We start from the raw sequence: 27,210 nt of genomic DNA, 5'->3' as shown, positions 1-27,210 counted from the left end.
AGAAAGATGTGATGACAACCCTTTTAAGGTCATTTAAAAACTTTACACTGGACTGTACAAGATTTTTTTTGATAAACTATTTACATTTTCAGACTTTCAAACATATTCAAAGCAGCAATAGACACTAGTTTTTATGGTTCTTGTTTTTTTTTTTTTTTTCTAATTGCCCAAATAGTTACCAGCCATGGGCCAAGTAGGTACCTGCATTATACATAGAATTTCTACAAAGAAAATCTGCAGTTAAAATTTGCTCAAGGGTGTATTCAATGCCCTCAGCGTCCCAAGGGCCACACCCGCAGTGTTGCTAGAGGAACCAGCACAGTACCTTGACAACAGAGTAGCAGTTGTCTCAACAGCCCTACACAAACTTTACACTTGGAAACAGCAGCCAGCATGTCAGTCCAGCATGTCAGTGAATTGTGCTGATTAAATTAACATAGAATACAATCTCACAATATACATCACAAACAAATTACAATGTCGGGAAATAAAAGAGTTACAATAAGATAAGTTATGTAGTAACAGCTTATCAGCTTGTCTAAGGTAATAAAAATTTTACATGGCAAATACAATAATGAATGAACATAAATGCTAAGCATTCTAATTTGCTACAAGCTGGAGAAGGGTACAATAAAGACTGCACTTTTTCAAAAAAGCAAAAACACATATGACAAAGGAAGACAAACGGAGAATGCACATGAGCAGGTCTGCAATGTGCAGCATACGAAACAGTTAAATATTTGCACATTCCCCATACTCCAAGAGCACCAGCACTGAGGCCTCACTTTCTGCTTGTGGTTCTTCAGGAATAAGAAACTACTGAGCAAGATCTGTCACTGAGTTGCCTTCAAGCTTTCGTGTTGCCATGGACGACAATCAGAAGAGAATCTGCACTAAGCTTTACCTTTCTGCCTTGCCCCCTCCCACCTCTAGCCCTGCCTCCAAGGTACCAGCATTCCCAATACTTGTTCATGAGCTTTTGGAAAGAAATCTGTCCCCAAAGGAAAAGATGGGGTGGGGATGAAAGGGAAAAGTGTTTGCATATCAGTATTTTCAGTGATATTAGCAGAGGATTACGCTCAATAGTACATGGCATCAGAAACAGAACATAATCGGCAGGAATAACAGACAGAAGTTGTTTATTAAGGAAGAAAACATGTCAGGGGACAGATGACTTAAGGAAATGATGCAAGTGCTTTAGTAAAAGGACAAATGAGGTCATACAATATTATTATACTTTGAGAAATGAGCTTAAGTGCCAACTCAGTCCTTAGACAAACATATACAAAATCAGGCAAGGCTACAGCAACCATTTTTTGTCATATTCTCATTAAAAAGGAAGACCTAGTAATAATTTCAATACATTCCTCTAGCTGCATTCTTTGCAGTTGTTGGCACTTGGTACAGGACTTCTCGTATGGTTTAAAACTACGAAGCGATTCTTTTTCTTTTCCTTAATGAGTAGGTAGAGGTCACCTCTTTGCAGAATGAGTGAATTAAGAGGGGCAGCCTCAGCTGTGGTGTGACCAGGCTGCCTTCCTACTGGGGGTCGATGGGCTTCCTCAAAACAATCCCCGCTTTCACTAGTGCCTGCGCCCCCCTGCTCAGGAGGGTGTGCTCCAGAGAAGCAGCCTGGCTTCACAAGGAAAAGAAAGAAGCCTTTAATTTCAGCCCTAGAGTGATCACACCCTTTTCAAACACCCCAGGCTCCAGTGGGGCTAATGTTCAGGGGAGGCCAGAATTTGACAAGCTCAATAGCACTGTGAGCCCACACCTGAATTTAGAACTTGGCCTGAGAGATGGTGTTGGGACCCTGGCAAATCAAATCAGGCCTGAGGACAAGGTTGGAGAGTATCAAATACCAAGTGGAGCGAACTGATGTGCTCCTAAAAGGGTGAGCTGAATACAGGTGAAAACAACAAAGCTTTCGTACCTTCCTGGAAAAGATACCACCTCACATCTGCCAGCGAAACAGAGAAACTGCTCGACTGGCTGCTCCTGTCCACAGACTGACCTTTTCTTTCTCCTTTTCTTTCTTTCCCTTTCTTCCTCTTTCTTCTTTTCTTCTTTCTTTTTTCGTTCCTTTGCTTCCTTTCTTTTCTTTCTTTCTTCCTTTCCTTCTTTCTTCGCTTCCTTCCTTCCTTCCTTCCTATTCCATATGGTCCATTTTTTTAAGACAGGATTGTCGGTCAGTGTCCCTATTCTAAGTGACAAGGAAAATCCTGTTCCTGCAAATTCTTTAACAAAATGGAGATGTTTACCTTTGATTTGAAGATATTATGAAATAGGGAGCAATGAAAAAAAGTTGATTAACATTCTTTAATCTAATTGGCATGATGAGGCTTTCATTAATGGCCAATCTCAGAGGCAGATTTTGCCTTTATAATGGCATTTCATGCTTCATGCTATTAAATGGTCACGGGACTACCTTATAAGATTCATGTGGATTCACAGAGCAAATTGACTCCCTCCCAGCTGTGCTGGAAATTCACCATGTTCAATTCATCAGCTTTCTATGAGAAAAAAAGTGAAAGTCTGAGTCTGTGGACAGTGGGTTCTAAACTGTACGAGAACCCGAGTGAAGGGTTTTCCTGCTCCAGCTGCAAGTGGGGCTCTGCTCTCTCACTGTGGCTGATAATTCACTACCGCATGAGGTACAGTAACTTGTCAACTTCTAGTCTGGACCAACATACATGGATAGAGAACAAAAAGGAAATACATAACTTATATTTCACTAAATATTCATGAACCAAAAATAAATTCTATTTCTATGTTATATTTACACAATTAGAAAAATCTAAAATGAGATGGTAAAATCATTAAAACTTTGTTTAAGCCCCACTGAAAATAAAATGAAGTGATCCCTATGATTGTCATTCTTAATTTCCATGGATATTTAGAGCCAAACTTGGCTAATAAATAGAATAAACTGCTTATGTGCAGAATTTAGATTCAAATACAGCATCACTGTTTGACCCAATGAAAGAGACGTTTACAATCAGATCATTCCTGAATAGCCTTTCATTTTTAAGAACATGGCTAGGAGTAACTGAACCCCAGTACTGAGGCAGAGCTGGAGCTAAAACAAAGTGTTCATACACACATGTATTTTGCATAAATAAATGAAATAACAAGACATAAAAATGACTCAAATCCGGCAACTGTGAGGCAAGCCCACACGAGTCGAAACAGATGACTTTTGTTCATGTAGTTTTCGTACAACAGCTTCACATTAGTCAGAAGTGATAAAAAATACCATTTATATCCAGTGCTTATAACACTTATGAAACAACATCTGTGAGTGTGTGTGTTTTTTGTTGTTTTTTTGTGTTGTTTTCTTTTTTTTGTTTCTTTTTTTTTTTAACTACAAGCAAAATCAAGTTTCAGTCCTAAAGAACAGTCCTTTGTTCTCCACTAGCCCAGAATATTATTTTGGCATGGCCATAAAAACAAACAAAATTAACCTACTATTCTAAATGTTTGCCTTTGTGCAAAATTAATTACATACAATACAATGCTAGCCATACAGCACTCTACCTATGCAACAAAATCAAAAAGGAGTGGGAGAGGGCAAAAGCAAGACTCAGAGAGAAAGAGGAAAAACAAATGTGAGAATGAACTGAGGAGGAGAGGTATATAATCAAAAGAAACCAGTAAGACAATAATAAATACTCATTTTTTTTTTAGAAAAATGACCTCCTCCTCATTTGAAATAAATGTACAAAAACAAAGTTCCAATCCCCAATCAATATTAAGAACCAAACATTCCTATCAGTACCTAAATCAGCTTATAGAGAGCACTCCTAGCTAATGACATGGACAGTCATGTCTTGGCTAGACGTATTTATCGCTCTTAGGTATGGCCGTGAGCACTCTTAAATAAATACGAAGGTACACTATTTTCTTCCAAGTGACAAAATGGCTCAAGAAATCTGATGGGGCCGTTCCTATGTCCTGGTGATCAGATTCTGGTTGTCCCATGAGGTGAACTGTCCCATTTGCTGACCTTCTCCCATTGAACTACTCAGGGTGAGGCTCCCCCGTAGGCAATCAGTCCTGGATTCAGGAAGGTCAAGATGGCATGGCTGAGCTCCCTGTCATTAGGAGATGAGGAAGGAAGCCTCACTGCCCTCCCAATGCATCAGCACATCTCCAGAAAAATCCTCTCATGACACGGGCAGTTAATCTTGTTCGCACATTGGCATGACCCCCACGTGGCCACAGATGGAGGGAGTGAGCCAGAGGAACTCGTCTGCTGCCCCAGGAGTGATCTGTTCCCCAGAATTAACAGTAGGAACATCCCATTTAGGGAATGTATTTCCCCTCCTTCTCCCTCCCTATTGTCTTCTTTCATTCTCTGGATGTATCATGACAATTTGCCTCTGTCTTTGCTCTGAGGCTGTCATGCAGCTTCTTGCATCCTGGGGATTTTGCAAAGAACTCTCTAGATGTGCCAGATGGGACAGGCAGCTCAGTGAAGAGGTGCCAGCCCATGACAGCATCCCTGTGGACTCCTACATGGCCCGCAGCTTTGGGCTTTAGGATTGGCCGCAGGACTCTCCTGCCTGGCAGTCACCACTGTTGACCCTTGCTGCTAAATGGCATTCAGGGGAAATGCCACCGATGCAGATCCTACCACTTGTTGCTTAACTGAATTAGGCGAAAATTCTGGCAAAAGATTCAAAGTCACGGTGAACCTCAGGGACATTCCTGTTGAAGTGTAAGTCTCTACACCTGTATCCAAATACACAGCTCTACAGCCATATATACACCGATGTTCAAAAACAACTATATAGGTATTTAGTAGTATCTTGTTTCAGAAATGCTTCCAGATGTTCTGGGGACATAAAATCACTATGTACATCTTTTGTATCTAGCAGGAGAAGGAGGTGAAAAGGGTTGAAAAGTTCTTTGGGGAAGGAGGGTGAGAAAAAAGAATTATTAAATTAATGCCACCAACGATTTTTTTTTTTAAATAAATAGTAAGTGGACCCTTGACATTCTGGAATGAATAAATTATTTAAGAGAAAAATGTGTTAAGACTGAATGTCAGGGTTAAAGGCAAAGGGATAATGGATGTAGTGAGAGGTGGTCTCAGGCAGAGAAGACCACCGTGTCGATATCTGGTGTGGTGATCGCTCTAGTGCGTGCACGTCATACCACGTCACACTGATGGCACGTCAAGAGGCAAACACGATTGGGTACATGCACTGTGGCAACCTTGTTCATTCCTTACAATATCTTGTCTCCAGATTCCTGAGTACTTCACCATTTTCTGGAAAAAAAAATGTGTGGTTTGCTATTTTATTTTAAGATGCCAAAGATTGTCTAAGACTTTGCAGTGTCTCCTTTAAGACTTTCAAAATATTAAGATTCAAAAGTTATGAAAAAGTTTGGCACATTCAAAGTTTAACTCTACACGTGGAAAAATGGAATTCCGAGGCCTTTTGAATATGCTCTGCATGCAGCTGCACACGCCGTGGACTTGTTCTGTTTCACAATATGAAATTCTCAGTTGTTTTCTAAAATAATTCAGAATAAAAACACATTCACAACCTGTAGGCCGGCACAGCATACCTGAGTGAGAATGTTTAACCCCATCTAAAACAGTAACTTAAACCTTTATCAACATCCAAAAGAAAAAAGTAAGACAAAAATATAAGACTTGTAAGACAGCTATGGGTTGAGATAAGTTTTCAAGTCCTGGTGTCTCATATTTAATATGTCTTCACCTAAATTAAAAAACAACAACAACAACAATAACGACAAAAAAACTCAAGTTCATGAAAAATCAGGGAAAACTTAATCTGTCTCACGCTTTACGAAACAATTAAGACCATTCTGCTGATGTAATTGTGGAGCCACAAATGCATGCGGGCTCTTTAAGAACTTTTTTTGTTGGGGGAGGGGAAGTGAAATGTCAGAGTATTTTAATTCAGCAAACAAACACTCCTCAGTTGGCACTGACAGCTTCCGGGGCTTCATTTTCACTGCTATAGTCTGATTTGGGGTCGTCTTCATAGTCGTCATACATTTCCATTTCATCCTCTCCATTAATCATTTCATTTCCAGCTAGGCTTCCACCGTCTGTCTTCATACCATAAGAGCTCTGGATGACCGGGAGGCTGGGCTCTGGGCTGGCCGAGGTGCTAGAGCAGTCAGATGTCATCTGAGGTGATGGTGTGGTAGTTGCCATAGTAATAGCACCAGGATACACAACACCTGTTCCTGTGGTGATTGGAATCTGAGGCTGCTGCCTGTATAGATTCAAAAAAATAAAATAAAACAGAGGGAAATATCTATATACACATGTTCTTCTGGGTGGCTTTGGAATTCATCCCTCACACAGTCTCAGAGGGGAGTCTTTTTGAAATTGTAAGCAAATGATGAAATGGGACAAAGGTGTTTCCTGGAGGAGTTCTGCAAACCTCCCTGATGATGTAGTTGCAGTTAAGCAATACAATGGAGCAATTTATTGATGGTCTTGCAACATGGAAGCAAAGCTTTGATAACCCTTGGCATCTGGAACAAATACTGTAGTTAACTCCACAAAGTTACTTGTGAGATCATTTTTTTAGGATCTCCCAGAACATTACAAAAAAAAAAAAAATAGGCTGGTAACATGAGACATACTATAACGACACTGTTAAGCAGGTTTATGTCTTCACCTTGGTTTGAGAGTTGTACAAAGAAAAAATCAAGATGAGGAAGGATCCTATACATCCCAGAGTCAGATTCAGTAAAGCATTATTTGGTATCCATGTAAATGTCTACTTATTTCTGTGGTTAAACCTGTAGGCAAGCTCGTTGAAACTTCTATTTCCTAATTATGGAAGGATCATCTTGGATGTCATTACTCCTGTGGCCCTGGGCTGGAGCCAGGGTTGAAGGAGTCAGGAGTGAAGAACATTGAGAGCTTTGCTACTTAACAGAATGACACACGTTGCCTCATCCTAGACCCTAGCAGGTGCCAAGGCTTGGTCACACCAGATCAGTCCGTCATCATGTCACTCAAGTTCAAATAAACTTACCAGAGCCTTTACAAAGGTCAGTCTCTCCCTCTGCAGGGAGACATGGCTATCTGTCTCTCGTTTCCCTTGAGGCATTGTAACTTGAAATATTGAAAGCATGAAAGACCTACTACCTGGGTTGAAGAATAGGACTGAAACCATGCAATATTAGATGCAATATTCACCAAGTGCTTCTCAGTCTTTAAGGACATTAATATAAACTCACTTCACACTGTCCTTGTAACTCTTTTCTGAGCCTCAGTTTCCATCCATTTACAAAAGCTGGGATCACTGAAGTCCTGGAAGGTCCTTCCACCTTTTAACACTTGACTTCAGGTCAGTCGATCACTTGAACTATTCTTATCGAACCCCCCTACATTGAAACTTTCTATCCACCTCAATCTAAGAAGAAAATACTCTGCATTTGTGAAGAATTAACTAAGTTACCAGCTATTTTTTTAACATCCTGAAGGAGTATAATTTCTCAAGGGTTGTATGCTTTCCAGCCTGGTAGAAGGAGAAATGGCAGAAACGGCCTAAAATCACACTGTGGGGTATCTGATAGTTCTATCTTTAAAAACCTCTCTCAAACACTATGAGGCATAATATTGATGCCTTAACCTTTAACTAACATAAAATATTTTCATATAGATTATCTCATCCAGTTAACATTGTAACTCCATGAGGTATTACTATCCCCAGTTTTCAGATGAAGAAAATGAGACCTTGCTTAAGATCCTATATTTAGTAACCAGCACTGCTGAGATTTGAAGCTAGATCACCTGACTTGAATTCCATCATTCTTTCCTTTAAAGATATTCAGTATACAGATACATTATGCTTACTATACTCCATAAAAATTCCTGAGCTTGCAGAGCCTATAGGCATCCAGCTGATACTAAGCACCTGACATTGATCCATTTTCTATGGATCACAGTGATATTTTGACTGTACCGAAGAAGAGGATAGAGAAATCTGAACCCATGTGTAGAAACATCTGATAAAATATGGGCTTCCCTTTCATAGAACCAAATTCTAACAACAGTATACTTCTTGCTTTCTAAGTTTGGGGCAAATTGACACAAATTAAATTTTATGCTAACCTACCCAAGGTAATAAATGCCTCATTATTATTATTTTTTTTTTTTTACTGAGTTTGGATAATTGCAATAAAAATATTTTTGCCATAATCACATAATGAGTGTAGAGTGAAAACTTTTACTGCAATATTAACCCATTTTACAGATTTCCCAATTTGGTAAATGAATCTGTATTTGTGCTCTTAGTGTTCCATTACCAAACTATAGAACTAGTTTGTTTCATATGCAAACTATCAAATGGTACATTTTCTTTTCATGAAGGACATTTTCTTTTTGCAATGAATAGGTGGCCATTTTTGGCAGTATTTTAAAATCAAAATATCTATATAGCTATTAAATAAATTTGAATTGACCTCTTGTTATGTGCTAGGGATAATGCTTAGATGTTTTTACATTATCTTCTTTAATCCTCAAATAAGTCTGAGCGGGAAATATCACTTCCCCTATTTTACAAATGAAGTAACCAATTAAGTTCCAAAGATTTTTTGTTGTTGTCCAAAGTGACACAGGTACCATATCCAGGAGTTGAATTCTTTCTTATTTCACAAATTCTCTACTAGATATCAATCTTAGAGTGAGTAAGGCAAGCTCAGACTATCAGGAAAGTACTTAATCTGAATCAGAATCCAACTCTTCTACACTGAGTTGCACATATTTAACAGTATTTGGACATTAGCTTGGTAATGGAACACTGAGAATAAACAAACAAAACATCTTTCTGAAAGCGAGACAGGAGATATTCAAAAGCCTACTACTAGATGGTAGAGGGATAGTAGATGGTGTCACCCGCTGCCTACAACCCCCATCGACTTCCTGTCTGGTCAATTCCCCTTCATTCCTTGAAGATAGAAATGCATATAAAACTTCTTATCTGATTTGTATGTTAAAAATATCATCTCAACCTTAAAGGTGCAATACTGAACTGCTGATCATTCTCCCATATACCTGCTCCTCTCATAGCCTTTCAGATCTTGGTTAATGAGTACTTCATCTTCTGACTGTGGGGGCAAATCCTATATCCCTATATCCAAGCCATCAGTAACTCCTATTGGTTTGCTCTCAGGAATATATTCAGAATCCCTCCACTTTTGCCACCTCTAGCTCTACAAACCTGGTTTAAGCCACCATCAACTCTAATTTGTTTTATTGTAAGAGTCTGCCTCCTTAGTTCAGGGCACATTCCCTTCTGACAATATGTCAACACTGTAGATAGAGTGATCTTTTTAAAACCTAAGTCATATCACAATACTCTTTTGCTTATAACTCTTCAATGTCTATCCATCTCACCCAGAATCAAATTCAAAGTCTTCACAATGGCCAACAAGTCCTTTCAGAATTTGGCTCCCTACTACCTCTCACACCTAGTTAGTACTTGTCCCACCTACTCATTATGCTCCTATTGCTCTCACCCCATTATTTCTTGAACAAGCCAGACTCAATCTCATCTCAAGATCTTTGCAGTTCCTGTTCCTTCTGCCTAGCTCTCCCAGATATCTGCATGGCTGGCTCCTTCACCTCCTTAGGTCTTTGCTCAAGTTTATCTTCTCAGTGAGGTATCTATAGCCACTCATTTTAAAATTGCACTCCATCCTCTAAAACTCCCTACTCCTTTCCCTCATTTACTTTGTTCTAAGGCACTTACTACTACTCATTAATTGTCCAGTGTCCCCCACTAGAATGCAAGCTTCATGAAGATAGGATGTTTCACTGATACAGACTGAAGATGTTTCACTGTTTATGCAGAGCCTGAAACATAGGAAAAGACTTTGATGCTAGGAGGGATTGGGGGCAGGAGGAGAAGAGGACAACAGAGGATGAGATGGCTGGATGGCATCCCTGACTCGATGGACGTGAGTCTGAGTGAACTCCGGGAGCTGGTGATGGATAGGGAGGCCTGGCGTGCTGCGATTCATGGGGTCACAAAGAGTCAGACACGACTGAGCGACTGAACTGAACTGAACTGAAACATAGGAACCACTCAACAAAAATCTGTTGAATACATGAAATGAATGAATGAATGAATGAACTAGTGAATAAAGGGAAAACAAGTGAAAGGCTGGGTAGCCCATTCTAGAGAAGAAAAGATGTAATGCTCTTAGGTATATGGGAGAGAAGGCAGTGGAGAAGGAATGTGAACATAACTATCTTTAAATGCTTGAATGATTTTCTTCACACAAAAGGAAGAGATTTGTTCTAGAATGGACCAAAGAAGAGGATCAGAACCAATTTACAAAGTAGCAGAAAGGCAGAGTATGGCCTAGTTAAGAAGAAAGAACTTTCCAGCTTTAGAAGATGTTCCATAAGGAAACTAGCTCCCTTGGAAAGTGGTGAGCTCTCTAGCCCTAGAAGAGTTCAAGCTGAACTTAGAAGGACTCCCACAATGACTACAGAGGCCCCTTCTGGGTTACCATTGATTCTGAAGATACAAAATCATAAGCTGACTGTTATGCTGGCCTTGATACCTCATTGTCATTATCAGCGTAAAAATAGACTAAAAAATTTGAGTATAGCTTTCAAGAGTTTCCAAAATACTGTTTTGCCCGACATATCTTACTTTAATGCCAGAGAAAATTCCTAGCATAGCCTCTTTATGTATTATTGAACATTTTCATATTTCTTCCTTATATTCATGTTCTCCTTCATGCCAAAATAGGAATATCTACCTGTACTTTTGGAGAAGGAAATGGCAGCCCACTCCAGCATTCTTGCCTGGAGAATCCCATGAACAGAGGAACCTGGTGGGCCACAGTCCATGGAGTCTCAAAGAGTCGGTCACAACTGAGTGAACACTCACTCACTCACCTGTACTTTCCACCAGGCTGACCCTACCCAAACCTCAAGTGCCCTTCTTCAGGAATGGACTACAGTTGGCCCTAATGTGTAGTAATCTCCCTTCCTCTGAGCTTTATTGCTCATCTGTAGAATTGAAATTAGCACTTAATTATACATCATATGGAGCACCATGCAATGTATTCTGTGTGTGCATGTGTACATGTGTAGGCATAATAAACTATTATTTGCTAACCTATCCGTGTACGTCTCTGGCTTCTCTGACTATAGCATTCTCTGAGAGCTCATTGTGGATAGAATTAATGTACTATATCAACTTAGTACAGTGTTAGGCCCACAGCTGGTTTCAGATAGGCCCAGTCCCTTACCAACTGACTGACTAATCAATTAACAAAATGGAAAATCCAGCCAGCAGGCTTAAGCTTTGTCTATCGGAAATTACTTTCCTGAAAAGCATTTTTCCTTCCTTTACAGATCAATTGCAAAGTCAAAATTCAAACATTGCAGATTTTACAAACAGGAATAGCTGGCAAGCATTGGGCTTTACAAGTAATGAATGTGCACATCAAAACAAAAGTTGTAGATGTTTGTAAAAGTATACATATGTAGCTGATATGAGTAGAGATGGCTAAGAACCCTCCCTCCTAGCCCAAGTAGAGTTTGAGTTGACCCTGATAAAGTCCATCATTGTGGTTTCCAAATCCCAAGAACATTCCTGGAATATATAATCTAGCTTTGCCAATTGCAATGGAACTATTTATTTGTGTTGTCAAAGGCCCTGTTTGCTGATCCTTCAGACTTTTACAGTATCTATAAATGAAGGCAATGACGTCTGTTCCTCAGGAGATAAACCTAGAAGTTGCATATCTTTTTATATTACCTATTAGAGATTCTAATCCAGCTTTCTCTATAGGAGAACAAGACTAAAAATAGTATGTCTAGTCTATTCTACTCAATTAAATTTGTAAGTATCTTACAGGCTTGATTCAACCTCTTTAAGATCAAGATGGCAAATGTTCAAATCACTTATACCACAATCCAGTAGAACATAATTCTTTACAATATGAAATATATACCTGACACATAGTATCATTTCTCTAGAATAAGAATATTTGCTCTAATTTGGGACTTACTATGTGCTAGACATTGTCCAAGCACTTCAGATATATTAAGTTATTCAGTCTTCAGAAGGGTCTGATGTTGTAGGTATTATTGTCATCCCCATTCTATATATGAGGAAACTGAGGTACACGGAGTTTAAATAAGTTACCCAAGAGCAAGTGGAGAGTTCAGAAGAATGAAAGGCACTATGGGTTTCCCAGGTGGCTCAGTGATAAAGAATCTGCCTGCCAAGCAAGAGACGCAAGTCCAATTCCTGGGTTAGGAAGATCCTTTGGAGAAAGAAATGGCAACCCACTCCAGTATTCCGGCCTGGGAAATCCCATAGACAGAGGAGCCTGGTGGGCTGCCGTCCATAGGATTACAAGAGTCAGGCATGACTTAGTGACTAAACAACAACAAATGCACTAGCTCCTAGAGCCAGGAAGAAGCAGGTCTAGTATTTTAGCCGGAACAGTCTGGCTCCAGAATAGATGTGCTTAACCACTTACACTATACAGTCTCTAAACAATTCGTAGGCTCTAACTGAAAGTTTATGATTGCAATGGTGAAAAGGAAAGATGTTTTACATAAGCCTGGTCTAAATCTTAGCTCTGCACTTTACTAGCTGCGTGACCTTGGACAAATAATTTAACATCTATGAATATTGTGTTTTTCAACATTGTAGTGAGGATGATATTGCTGGTCTTATAAGTTTCTGTGTTTGCAATAATTGGTATAATTAACTCAGCATAATTATTCAATAATTTACTATTATTGTTACTCAAAAAGTAGCTCTAATTTTAATATTTCATAGTATCTGCATAATTCTCTATTAGGTAAATTACTGAATAAAACTTCAACAAATTGGAAATAAATTTCATTTGGCCATAGTTGTTTGGGAAAAGACAATGTTGTAGCTCTATGAACCCTAATTATCATCTTAACATTAATAGTACTCCTATTGGGATTATTACAAAACTCTGATACTTAATCTATCAATTGAAAGGGTTAAATCCAAGGTTAGAGGCATTACTCCATTTCATATATTGATAAATTCATTTCATAAGAGCTAAGTAAAAAAAATCTAACTCACTGACCTTCCAGTTGTATCATCAGTAAAATGCATGGCAATGTTGAGCCATGTATGTAACATTATTGCCTTAAAAGTTATGCACATCTTTTCAAAATCAGCTATAAAAATTGATCTCATCCCCATTCCCTCAAGATGTCAATAGAAATCTTTGAATTTCTTGTTTGTCTTTCCCTCTTGTAATAACCCCACATCTAATGAAGATCAATTTCCAAAGATGAACCCTAGGGAGTTAATAATCTATCAAATACAACTACTTAAAAGAGAATACTAATTCTTAAGTGGAAACAATATCTGGCTTTATGTAGCAAGTATTATTAAAATTGGGCAGAGGAAAATACTCAGCCTTGAAGATTAAAGAATAAAGTATTCTGGCCATTGCTTGCACATCCATAGCCCTATTCCTCAGTTTAAAATGAGCCTTCCACAAAGGACCTCCTACACTATCAGGATCCTGAGTCTCTAAATTTCAAAGTTCTTTTATGCCACTGTATAACACAATAAAATACCTTATTTTCTCTAGATTCCAGGAGCTCTTCCTCAAAGAGCATAGTTATACTCACGACTGTGCAGAATTGGACTGTGAGGCCTCTTTTGAAGCAATGTAGTAAGGCCAGTTTCTCAGTCATTTGGCATGACAGAGACAGAGGCCTGATTTAATCCTTTACTTCATCTCACCTTTCAGTAGCCATGAGTGCGTGCTAAATTGCTTTTCATGTCCGCCTCTGTGTGACCCTATGGGCTTCAGCCTGCCAGGCTCCTCTGTCCATGGGATTTCCCAGGCAAGGATACTGGAGTGGCGTACCATTTTCCACTCCAGGGGATCTTCCCAACCCAAGGATCAAACCCTCATCTCTTACATCTACCTGCACTGGCAGGTAGGTTCTTTCACAAGCGCTGCCTGGAAGCCCTCAGTAGCCATCAGACCTCTTAAAGCCTCAATTTCTTTATTTTAGAAGATTATGTAGTTTGTATACCTAAAATACCTCATGTACAGTAGGCATTCAATAAGTGGTAGATGCTATTGAGTTGCTTTAGAGTTTCATTTTACATACATTGTTATGTGTTGAGGTATTTTGATCCAGAGCTATTGTCAATGTTGCCTTTCGTAAAGGGGACTAAATAGAATTACTGCATCTCATATATTCAAATAAGTATCAGGGAGCTAAAATGGTGCTTTTGCTAATCTTCTAGACTATGGTAAAAGGGACCCACTATGCAACACAGGGGACGTGACAGGCGAGAAAGATCGGAATGAGAAAATATCTCAAATTTAAACTTTCGATTCTCTGTTCAAAAGAGATTATATACATTTTCAGGGATACACTAACAGGATTAAAAGAAGACATTATACGGTCTTAAATTTACATTTTCTTACCTACAACTATACTTCCTAAAGTGTACTATGATTTGGTATATTTCATAAATACTCTAATTAGCATGTGAATTGCCCAATTATAGTGCATTGTACTTTTGGAGTTAAAAGCATTGCTTTTTAAAAAATGTAAACATTTATAACACAGAAGGATTTGATATCCTATTTTGACATATCTTCATCTGCTAATATACAGGGATCCTCAAATAGAAAGGGATTTGAGCCTCAATTTACTTCAAAAAGGTTCTATAATACATAGACTGTGCCATTCCTCACACAGGACTCAGGCATATTCTGAAGGCATAGTCTTTGCTTGTCTAATGTGATATAAAAGATAGTTTTACTGTGATAGCAAATCCATGTTTAATAAGGATACTAATGATAGGAATTCACCATTATTGATATTATACTAAGATTATACAAAGCATTTTTAAAAGCATTGCCTTATTGAGATAGGTACTATTATTTGTTTCACTTCACACATGAGAAAACAGAAGCTTAGAAAAGTTAAATAACTTGCCCAAGCAGATGGCACAGTCAGTGTCTGAAGCAAATGCTGAAGCCCATGCTCCTCCCTAGGACACTCTAGTGTAGTGTATAGTGGCCCAGACTGCTGTCATTGGCCTTTTTTTGTGTGTGTATTCTATTTACCTTTCCAAATTAGTTTTCTGTTTTCACACACATGCTTCTGAAACCAACCTTTTGTTCCATGAGGTTATTATTATTTTTTTAACATCCTTAAAAATAAGAGGTTCTTTACTCCTCCTTTAAGGTATCTCTTTTCTTCACCTCAAGTGAAGCTTTCTTATTTTCCTGACACAGCACAGCTCCTTAGTTCCCCTTCCAGTCAACAGTGAACACGAGTTCCTCTCTGCTTCTTCCACTTCTCTCTCTCAAGCCCTTCCTAAGTGTCTCTCCAGTCCGATTCCAGCTGCCTCAGGCCGGGGCCTCCAGAACAGTCCTCTGGTTTGCCACCCCCCTGGGCTTCTGGGTCTGAGTGTGCTGGAACATATAGGCATCTGTATCCCCACTTAATTCTGACGACTGTGGTTACAAGAGGCCTCTTTTAAATGCAGACAGCCAGTCAGCCAAGTCGAAATTTATACCAGAAATCTATTACCTAATTTTTAAACAAAATGACATGAAATCAGACTTGAAGATATCAAAAACATGCCTAGTTTCTGATTTAAGCAAGAAAAATCCACATTGTTACTGCTTCTACCACAGAATAATTTACTGCAACAGGAGTTCTGGATCTTCTGCCAAAAATGAGGTCCTCTAACCAATGTCAAGGCCAATTATCTTGTGGTAGATCCCACAACAAAAGCAGACTATTGTGATTAGAGTCAGAAGCACCACCCAGAGAAGCTGGAAAGCTTCTGGGGATTTCTTAAGGTTAGTTTTTTTTTTTTTCCTCTCTCTCTCTGTCTACTTAAATAAACTACCAGAAACTTTGTGTGTGGGCACTGAATATCTCAGATGAGTCTGAGAGACAATGAAAGGGGTGATCAGTTGCGAGCAATCTGTTGCATTTCTTTTGATTTGAACGGGAGCCACGCTGCCAGGCTGTGTAGTCCTGATAGGCCCCATCTGTCACAACCTCCTCCTTGCCCTAATCTCCTTCCCAGACACACTGCCAGTAGCCATCCTGTGGTTTCTTACTGGGACAGGAAAGCCCAGGTGGCTGAATGCAGGAACACTTACCCCACAGTAAAGAACTGCCTCATCTCCTGTCTCCGAGACCTCATCAGTTGCTTGTATTCCCCAATCCGGAGCTTCTTGCCATCGACAATGCAGGTGCGTTTCGGTCGAGGTTTGTATTTATAGTTCGGGTACTTCTCTAAGTGGATCTTGCTTAGCCGGGCCTGCTCCTCATAATAAGGTTGCTTTTCTTGGTTGGACATGGATTTCCAACGAGATCCTAGACACAAACATAGCCTTTAAGTACCAAGTGGTCAAGGCAACCTACTCCTGGTAAATACTGTGTCTACCTTCCCACCACTTCACCCACCTGGGCTCTGAGTATCTCCTATTACCACATGTCATCCAGCCTCACAACTAGCATTTTAGATGACAGAGCAAAGAGTAATTGGATGTGACCATTTATTACATTATTTTTCTCAATAATTTAAAGTCTGATGCTACAATAAGTATATCGTTTTAAAACATGTCTTTGCTACTTAAAGATCATCTCTACATCAAGGTCATTTCCCCACCTATCTGCACAGGGTTAAAAACCTGAATTTCCTAAGTATACTTTGGACAGAATACTCAGGAACAACTCTCTAGGTTCCAGTAATTGAAACAACTCTAACACTCCAAGCACCTTTGGCGAAGCTATCCTTTGATAAGATGTTAGCAAATGTTGATATTCTTCCATATATAAAAACCTAAGGTGCACACTGTCTCCCCTGGCCTGAGGTAATTAAAAAGCCTAAACTCTACTCAAGAAGTTATAACTTTAGAACCGGAAGGTACAGTTGGAATTATATATACCATTTTCAAGTACTCTAAACAATTCATTCAAAGCCATACCAATAAAAGTAAGAAATTTTTAATACGGTTTATACAGGAAGAAGGAAAAGTATTCACTTCTCTAATATTGTTTATAAAGAATTATCTAAACACTTGACGAAGAAGGGATGTGTTTTTTTACGTGTATCAAATTGCATTTTTGTGTGTCGCTAGTGAATAAAGCGGTAACAGCTGTGCTGACTGGATGCTAGCTGTTCTTCGGTGGAGATTTTTCATATATAAACAAATGGAAAAGTTGTACAAATATTCTCTGTAGCCAGCAATATCCTGGTCTGTTTTAATAGCACATCCATCCCTGTTTTCCTGATTGTTGTGCAAAAGTTGTGTAGAAAGCCTTCACGGACAAGGATCTCTGTGTTCAGCTGGCTCCCAGCAGCTTAAAGCCCCAGTTAATGGAAGAGTTTTGGTGCTCTTAAAAATGCTTGTGCTTAAAAGTTTACACTTTAATGAATACACTTACTATACTCTTAATTTTTTTTCACAGAATGCACATCAATAATATAGATTCCCCTCAGCTGCCAACATGGAAACAGAGAGGTTCTGTGCCCATTGGTGAGCTTACTAATACTGCTAATAAAATGGCCAAAAAAGAGAAAATTTCAAAGTTAGATATCAAAATTTAGGGACAGAAAAATAATAATTTTCTTTGAAATATCTATTAATTAGAAAAAATTTAATATATCCATCATGGTTTGAAAGGTCTTTAAATTCATAAGAATGATGCCCTGATATATATCTCTGAAAGTCTAAAAATAAAACTCCACTTAATTGTAATGATTTTTAGTATCTACCTTGAAATTCAAATATCAAAAAGAAAAAGGGAAAAACTATTTTAACATTTTAACACTACTTGATCTTATGCATGTTCTAAATTTTCATAGGGGTCACTGCCTCAAATGTCTCAGAATCAAGTTAAATTATTTATACAGTGACAAAACATGTGTATTTGTGTATGTCCAGATCACTGATATTTACTCAGGTTAAATATTTATTGCTTTTGAACAAAACATTTTAAAAAAGAAAACCACAGCTTAAGTCTCTAATGTTTTTCAACTTCTTAAACAGCTCCCTTTGAGATTCTGTCACATCATGACAGCTTAAATAGAACAGTGCCTTCTGTGTTTTTTCTTTTTAAAGAGGAAACATGTTGACTGCAATGCTGCATGTTGAATAAAATACATTCAATATGTTGAGTACAATAATTCCACACTGTATAATCTGCACGAGGCAAGCTTTACACTAATAGAAAAAGGATTGAGTTTAATCCAGAGAAACAGGAGAATCACTCTGGCAAGTTAGCCTGTGGTCTATGTGTTCAACTCACTGCTATGAAATCTGAACTAGTCATATCTTATTAAAGTAAATGTAGTTTTATTTTACAAGTTTTAAAGTTATCATTAGAGGCACTGTTCTACACTCCATAAATTTCACACTATTTGGGGGCTCACCCTTAGTCCTTGGTGAGTTCTTTCAGAAGGACATATGAACCCAAGAACACTAAAGCAGAAAACTCTGAGTGTTTCCAGGGTTTCATAGCAACTGAAAGATTTTAAAAGACTAAGGAAAGGAAATAAAGCCTGTCTTTATGATTCTTAATTAGCAGTGACCTCTCAGAGTTGTCCTATTAACACATATAATAAATAGTTTTGTCTCTAAAATAAGTGTTTAGTCAGTCCTGCCCTGGCACCTGGTGGATGTACTAACTCCTAAACCTAAATGCCGCGGTGCAGGGTGAAGAGTGAAGAGACGATGGCAGTCTCCTGGGGCAGCTTGCTGAGTGACACCTAATATCTGCACACCACAGTCTCCCTTAGGTGTCATGTCAGGACCCTTCTTTCCACCCATTGGATACATAACCAGCATCAGTGGCTGCACTCACCTAAGATTTTGCTGATGTTGGAGTTATGCATGTCAGGAAAGGCCTGAAGGATTTTCCTCCTCTCATCCTTTGCCCAAACCATGAATGCATTCATTGGTCGCTTGATGTGTGGCTCGCTGCTGGCCCGGCCTCGGGCATCCCTGTAGACTCGTGCTTCAGCCACAGTGGCACCTCCTGTTGGCCAACAATAATACTGCTGTAGTTTAGCTGCAGAGCCATTCATTGCTTTACTTCCTGTAATGTCAGGGCAGGAAGAACAAGACAGGTGCAAAGCATTATTATCTGGATAATGTAACACAACTTGCCACCTGGTTCAGTTGCTTTCCCTAGCAACTTTTTAATGAACTTCTTTTTAAATGAACTCTTGGAAGCCGGATACAGTTGCAGATGACAATTCTACAGGCTCTTCTGAGGTAGGTCTCAAAGATACACTGGGCAGAATTACTTTTGCATGTTTTTAAATGCCTAGTACATTTTTACTACAATCAATTCCAATTGACAATAAAGCATTATTTTGCCTTCCCAGGTGGCGCTAATGCTAAAGATCCTGCCAGCCAAAGCAGGAGACATAAGACACGGATTCCATCCCTGGACTGGGAAGATTCCCTGGAGGAGGGCACAGCAACCCACTCCAGTATTTTTGCCTGGAGAATCCCATGGACAGAAGAGCCTGGTGGGCTACAGTCCATAGGGTCTCAGAGTCGGACACAACTGAAGTGACTTAGCATGCACACCACATTTCCTGCTGTGATTTCTCCCTTCAAAAGTAGGCTCTTACCTATGATTTTAGCCTCATGTGCTAAACATCGCAGCCATTTCAAACTATCTCTTACCCCAGAAGAATTCTCTTTCACAATACTGTACTTTGGCCAGTGCTCCCCTCACTGGCTGGAAGCTCCTTCTCTTACTTCTTCAAGCTAAATCCCACTCATCCTTTAAGGCCTATTTAAATGTGGTGTGTTTCATGAATTAAATAAATGATTCGATTTAAACAATTAACTGAGCAATTACTATGAGTTTGGCTTTATGCCAAGTACTAGGTTTACAAAAGTGAATAAAACAGCACCTGCTTTTAAAGGAGCTCACAGTTTGGGGAGGAGACAGACCCCAAACAGACAGTCATAACGGAATATATGGTAAGTGCTCTAATATTGAAGTAAACAGGACATCAAGAGGGCACCAGCAGAGGGGACAGTCAACATGCCTCCTATTAAAGGTGACGTCTAATCTGAATCTTGGAAGACAAATAGGAATTAGCATGTGAATAGGGGAGTCTTTACTGCCCAGTAAAGACAGATGGGTAGGGTAATTCAGGCCAAAGGAAGAGCATTTGCAGTGATGCCTCCCAGGCTGCATTCATTCCTCTTTTTTTTAATGTTTTTTTTCCTGTGCCAAAGAAATTCCTTTTCTTTCTTTTTTTTGGTGATCATCTTAATTATTTCCATTCTACCCCCAGGTTTATGAGACCCCTAAAGTTAGTGTTTATGTTGTACTCATTTTTGTATCCCCAGGATTTTCCATAAAATAGATACTTAATAACTACTTATTGGGCTTCCCTGGAGGCTCAGACAATAAAGAATCACACTCGTTTCACAAGCTAGCAAAGTAATGCTCAAAATTCTCTAAGCCAGGCTTTACCAGTATGAGAACTTCCAGATGTACAAGCTGGATTTAGAAAAGGCAGAGGAACCAGAGATCATATTGTCAACTTCCGCTGGATCATAGAAAAAGTAAGAGAATTCCAGAAAAACACCTACTTGTGCTTTACTGAGTATGCCAAAGCCTTTGATTGTGTGGATCACAACAAACTGGAAAATTCTTAAAGAGATGGGAATACCAGATCACCTCACCTGCCTCCAGCGAAATCTGTATGTAGGTCAAGAAGCAACAGTTAGAACTGGACATGGAAAAACAGACTGGTTCCAAATTGGGAAAGGAGTGTGTCAAGGCTTATTTAACTTATATGCAGAGTACATCATGTGAAATGTCGGACTGGATGAAGCACAAACTGGAATCAAGATTGCTGGAGGAAATGTCAATAACCTCAGATATGCAGATGACACCACCCTTATGGCAGAAAGCAAAGAGGAACTAAAGAACCTCTTAATGAAGGTGGAAGAGGAGAGTGAAAAAGCTGGGTTAAAACTCAGCATTCAAAAAACGAAGTGCATGGCATCTGGTCCCATCATTCCATGGCTAATAGATGAAGAAACAATGGAAACAGTGACAGACTTTATTTTCCTGGGCTCCAAAATCACTGCAGATGGTGACTGCAGCCATGAAATTAAAAGATGCTTGCTCCTTGGAAGAAAAGCTATGAAAAACCTAGACAGAGTATTAAAAAGCAGAGACATTACTTTGCCGAGAAAGGTCCATCTAGTCAAAGTTATGGTTTTTCCAGTAGTCATGTATGATTGTGAGAGTTGAACCATAAAGAAGGCTGACTACTGAAGAATTGATGCTTTTGAGCTGTGTTGTTGGAGAAGACTTGAGAGTTCCCTGGACTGCAGGGGATCAAACCAGTCAATCCTAAAGTAAATCAGTCCTGAACATTCATTGGAAAGACTGATGCTGAAGCTAAAACTCCGATACTTTGGCCACCTGATGTGAAGAGCTGACTCATTAAAAAAGACACTGATGCTGGGAAAAATTGAAGGCAGGAGGAGAAGGGGATGACAGAGGACAAGATGGTTGGATGGCATCATGGACAAAATGGACAGGAGTTTGAGCAAGCTCCAGCGATGGTGAAGGACAAGAAAGCCTGGCATACTGCAGTTCATGGGTTCGCAAAGAGTTGGAAATGGCTCTGCAACTAAACAACAATGACAACAACTACTTATCTGGCTTCCTTGGAGACTCAGATGATAAAGAATCCACCTGCAATGCAGGAGATCTGGGTCCAGTCCTTGCATCAGGAAGATTCCCTGGAGAAGTGAATGGCTACCCATTCCAGTATTCTTGCCTGAATTCCAAGGACAAAATTGTTCAGTTTTCAACTCATATACAAAAGTAATAGACTAAAAGGCAGTCATTTCAAGGGTTCTGATATATTTTTCTGCTGCATGAGGGTAATTCTTTAACATCCCTATGAAAGTGAATATCGCTCAGGTGTGTCCAACTCTTTGCAGTCCATGGGATTCTCCAGGCCAGAATACCGCAGTAGGTAGTCTTTCTCTTCTCCAGGGAATCTTCCCAACCCAGGGATTGAACCCAGGTCTCTTGCACTGCAGGCAGATTCTTTACCACCTGAGCCACACACCCCTATGAAACTGTTTCTAAATTCTTGATATTTCATGGTTTCCAAAGGCATCACCATAGAACGTGTTAAGTTGCTTCAGTTGTGTCTGACTTTTTATAACCCTATGTACTGTAGGCCACTAGGCTCCTCTGTCCATTGGATTCTCTAGGCAAGAATACTGGAGTAGGTTTCCATGCCCTTTTCTAGGGGATCTTCCAGGCTCAGGGATCAAACCCACGTATCCTGTGTCTCCTGCAGCGGCAGGTGGGTTCTTCGCCACTAGCGCCACCTGGGAAGCCTAGTGACCACAATATTCCACTAGATAAAAAGTCCTTTGAGAATATGGTGGGAACTGGCTCTCCTTCACTGCTGTATCTCTAGGTTCCAATAACACACATGGCATATAAAGTTTCAGTTAGTGAAGTACATTCAATTAATGAACGAGTGAATGAAAGAACCTACATAGCTCTTGCTTGTTTTCATACCCCCTGCCAGCATGACACACTGATGTACATGCTTTACATGTGGCAACCACTAAATATTTCCTTATAGACTGAGAACCCCTATAGTTAAATGTAAAGTTGGACTGATGGGCTTAGCCAGGTATTCTACTGCGTAAACAGGAGAGCCTACTCCTAAAAGTTTAGAAGCAAAATATACATTAAAACCTACATCTCTACATTTTAGAAAAAGCAAATCCTTTCAGCTCAGTGGAGTGATTACACTGGTAAAATATGATCCGATTCATCTCTGCCCTTCTACTCTATTTCCAGCTACCTGATTAAGTAGAAATTTGCTTGTGTCATAGCTAGTAATAAATTAGAACATTAAAGTACACTATTATTTGGCAAATATGGTCATCATTTATTGCAAACAAAAGACAGGATAAAAGGGCCGAACTGGCTAATATTATCAATTCTTTTCTAAACATGAAGAAGGGGAGAGGGGCCCCTTTCTGAAGACCATGCAAAATAACACATTTTATATACAGCCCTTCTTTGAGGCCTAGTAGACAGAATCATCCCTTACATGAAAAGTCTCAAATCCCAAGATGCATAACTAATATGCTACCTTTTTGCCACCATACCCACAGTACATTAATTTCATTTAAAATGCACTGACCATACAGGATAAATTGATTTCACTTTATATGGGTTTGACAGCCATGTTTATTGTGCAGTGAAATGTAGTGTAGCTTCCAGCTGACAATATCCATCAACGCAGGGCAATATGCTGACTGCTGGGCCAGATGAAGGCATACATTACTCTGGAAGTGAAACACTCATTCAGATACGACAGTGTCTTCTCCTGAGGATCACCATGGTAATTTATGATGCCCTCAGTGCCATTACTTTACAACTGACATGAATTCAGCAATTTATATACTTGCATGCATACACAGGAGACAGGCTTGTGGAGAATGTCAGATACAAAAACATTTCAGTATTATTCTAAGTCAACTACTGTGCTACAGGTGATTAACATCCAGGGTCTGCTTTTACTGTCACGGCTTTTCTTCACCTCTATCAACACCAAACAGCCAGCTTCCATTTATTTACTTACTTACAAGATGTGTTTCATTGTAAATGAGAAGTTTTAATCTCCTGCAGACTGATCATGGTAGATTTTTAGACTCTGGTTTCAGTCGATGTTCGGTATGTGCATGCCAAGTCACTTCAGTCATGTCTGACTCTTTGCGACCTTATTGGCTGCAGCCCACCAGGCTCCTCTGTCCATGGGGTTCTCCAGGAAAGAACACTGGAGTGGGTTGCCATGCCCTCCTCCAGAGCATCTTCCCGACCCAGGGGTCTAGCTGCATCTTTCATGTCTCCTGCGTTGGCAGGTGGGTTCTTTGCCACTAGTGCCACCTCTGCTACATATCAATTGATTCTCCCAAATATGTTCATGCCGATGCTCAATCTCTCTCCCTCTCATTCCATATCGCAGTCTTAGTATATCCTTCCTACTCACTTTTACCTAACTAAATTCTACCTTCTCCAAGGAAGAGAGTTCACTTCTCACCCCACCAACTGTCCTGCAGTGACCTTGTCTGTCCTCCCATAATACATATTTACATGACACCAACTGACACTGAATTACACAGAAGATCTCTAGTCTCACAAGAAATGCTCCCAGATATTGAGAAATTTAAGCACAGCACATAGTATAGAAATGTGAATTAAGAAAGTGGTAATAGGAAACGTCAGGGTGTATATACATCTCTTTTTTCTTGTCTCCTTTTCTCTCTCCCAAGTGCTTGGAGTCAACTGAAAAATGAATGGGATATTTCAAGTTAAAACTAGAAGTGGTGTATTAATAAACCAAGGTTTGGGAAGAGAGGAGACTTATCTAGAGAGACCAAGGTTTGAAACTACTTTTAAATTGAATCTGATATATGATATATGATTAGAGTCAGAATTTTAAGAAAATATAAAAGGGTCATAACTTCTCTAAGCTGCTTCATGAAACAAACTCGTAAGGGAATTATTGTTGTAGTAATAAAAACACATATGACTGCATACATGCATATAAACTCAGAAATTTAAAAGTAGAGACTGTATATTAAGAAAGCTCTTTTAAACAGATAAGGAAAATTCTATATAATACTGTATAGTATTATTTTTAAAAGGTATGCAGTTAGTCTGAAAATTTGAAGCCTAAAATTGACTCTCTGCTATAATTAACTTTAGAATCTACATATCAAATGTGACTTCATACTGCTCATTTACTTTGAAAAATAACATCAAGTTAAAAAAGGGGTGGGGGAAGCATTTCATTCTAAAATAGCCAATGCTCTGTGTCAGAATCCAGAGTTATCCTAGGGAATAGCTCATAATTCTAAGAGGCAGATTTTTTACTTTTAATAGCAGAGGGATCATTTGTGAGTTCAATATTCATAATATGTCTTCTCATGAACAGCAGTTGGAAGATGCCTAGACCTACAGCTATGTACTTGGAGACTACTGCTTTCCAGCTGACCTAAGAGTCTTTAATTATCAGCAACACCATTCCTAAATAACAGGAGGCCAACAGTATCACACCAGGCAACAAGGAAAAGCATTGGTTCCATTTACTCCAGGAATTCCTGTTCTCTCCATTTCCCTGAAGGGGCTCAGACTGGTTAATTCATTCTTGTCTCCCCTATCAGCTTGTATAAAGCCAAACTTTCAGTTAGATGCAAAAAGATAGTCAATGGGGGGAAAAGCAGAAATTGCCAAGGCAAAAACTTCCTTAGGGATCTATGATTTAAACGATTTAAAAAGAATACAGAAAGTTGAGTTTTTCCAGGTGGGTTGGAAAGAAGGCTAGTTTAACCATCATAGCCTATGGCAATGGTCCTGAACTAATCCTAAAGAGGCCCCCTTCCTGGGTAAATTCCAAGGGTTATGTGAGTGAATGAGTAAGCGTTTGGTGTGGATTTGTGCATATATAAAATCCTCCCTAAGGAGGAACTTGGGCAAATTATATAATGTGCTTAGGAATCATTTATGTATGCATTAATTCAGCAAACACTCTGACAAGTTTCAGATGTACCCAGCATTGTGACAGAAGATACAAAGATAAATACATGTGTCTTGTTTTAAAGGAATCTGGTCCACTAAGGGAAACAGATGCAGAAATAGAAAACTACAAAACATTGTAAGTGCTAACATGGGTAATTTCAAAATACTATGAAAGCAGAGAAGAGAGGCTATTAATGTTGTTGGAGTGGACAGAGGTGAATAATATGTAAGCTGCAGAGAGCAAGTACTGCTTAAGTAGCATCTTCAAGGAAGAGTGAGAATTTACCAGCAGGTGTAAGTGTGGTGGCTCAGACAATAAAGAATCTGCCTGCAATGTGGGAGACTCGAGTTTAATCTCTGGATCAGGAAGATCCCCTGGAGAAAAGAATGGCTACCCACTCCAGTATTCTTGCCTGGAGAATTCCATGACAGAGGAGCCTGGTAGGCTATAGTCCATGGGGTTGCAAAGAGTTGGACATGACTAGTGACTAACACTTTCACTTTTCATGAGTGTGAAAGCATTCTAGGCTGCAGAATGTGTGAATATAAAGACAGAGTTATAACAAAGGCATAGAGGGTTTTAAGGAATAGAAAGAATCTGGTTATGGCTTGAGTTTATTTAAATAAAAAAAATAAGGGAATGTCAAGAGATTAAATTCAGAAAGTAAGTAGGGGCAAGATTGCCAAGTACCTTAACTATCAAGTCAAGAAGTCTTTAAGGTTTTTAAAAAAGCAGGGTAGGGACATGAACAAATAGAAGATATCAAAATGGAAGTCAAATTAGAAATTACCACTGAATAGTCTCAGTGATTACTAGTGAATTGGAAATAAAGAATAGAGAAAAGTAAGAGAATAAATACCTTCTCAAAAGCCCATTAAGATTTACATTTTGTCAGACAGAATGAATGTAAGTAAAATATTAGGACAAAAGATTCTCTTCTGGGATCCAGTTCTGGTAATGGCAGTATAACTTATATCATACTAACCTTTAATCAGATAATAATTATAAATTCTGGAGGAAAAAAAAAACATAGAAAAACAACTAATTGAAGGTACTTGAGCTCTACCAAAATTAAGAAGAAACTGGAGAGGATTGACTCTCAGAAAGAAAGAAATATCACTGGGTAAAAACCCTGCTTTTATAGCTTTTCCATGAAGATATTCCCCAGTCTACTTAGCATGGAGTGGCTAGAATGTAACAGATCAGTCTTCATTGGCCTAATGTATCAGGAAAGTTAGTCTGAGGCTTCTGAGTGACTGTCACCTGAGCTTCACAGGTATAGGGATGATTTCAGTGATTCCAGTGGAAATCAGGTCTGTATATCTGAAAAATCTAAGAGGAAATTTCAGCTGATGTCCACTGCAAGTTAAACAGAATTTGGATTTGAATCCTACCATGTAAGAAAGTATCCATGAAAAACTCAGGCTTTCCACTGAAACCCCAGAGGGATCACTCGTGGAATAAAGACTACGTGCCAAGACTAAGGATTCACTCTAGGACTAAAGACAAAATTGAAACAGTCACCATCTAACATGGAAAACTAAGCCTCTACAATTTCAATGAGATCAATTTAACTGCCTCTTAGAAC

General features: G+C 39.2%; 1 protein-coding gene across 3 annotated transcripts in view; it reads right to left on the bottom strand.

Annotated features, from left to right (window-relative positions):
• Positions 1-5,688: 5,688 nt before the first annotated feature.
• Positions 5,689-27,210, bottom strand: part of SOX6 (SRY-box transcription factor 6) — a 708,935-nt gene continuing 687,413 nt past the window's right edge. For all 3 annotated transcript variants that reach the window (XM_052652397.1, XM_052652398.1, XM_052652399.1), the window contains exons 14-16: positions 18,881-19,114; positions 16,171-16,387; positions 5,689-6,257 (exon numbers count right to left, since the gene is read on the bottom strand). In XM_052652397.1, coding sequence (XP_052508357.1) covers positions 5,954-6,257; positions 16,171-16,387; positions 18,881-19,114 — 755 coding nt within the window. In that variant the 3' untranslated portion in view covers positions 5,689-5,953. The remainder of the gene's footprint in view (positions 6,258-16,170; positions 16,388-18,880; positions 19,115-27,210) is intronic.

The sequence above is a fragment of the Budorcas taxicolor genome, chromosome 15, assembly GCF_023091745.1.
Source record: "Budorcas taxicolor isolate Tak-1 chromosome 15, Takin1.1, whole genome shotgun sequence".
Classification (NCBI taxonomy): domain Eukaryota; kingdom Metazoa; phylum Chordata; class Mammalia; order Artiodactyla; family Bovidae; genus Budorcas; species Budorcas taxicolor.
The sequence above is the reverse complement of the archived record's forward strand: the minus strand, read 5'-3'. Positions and strand labels throughout refer to the sequence as shown.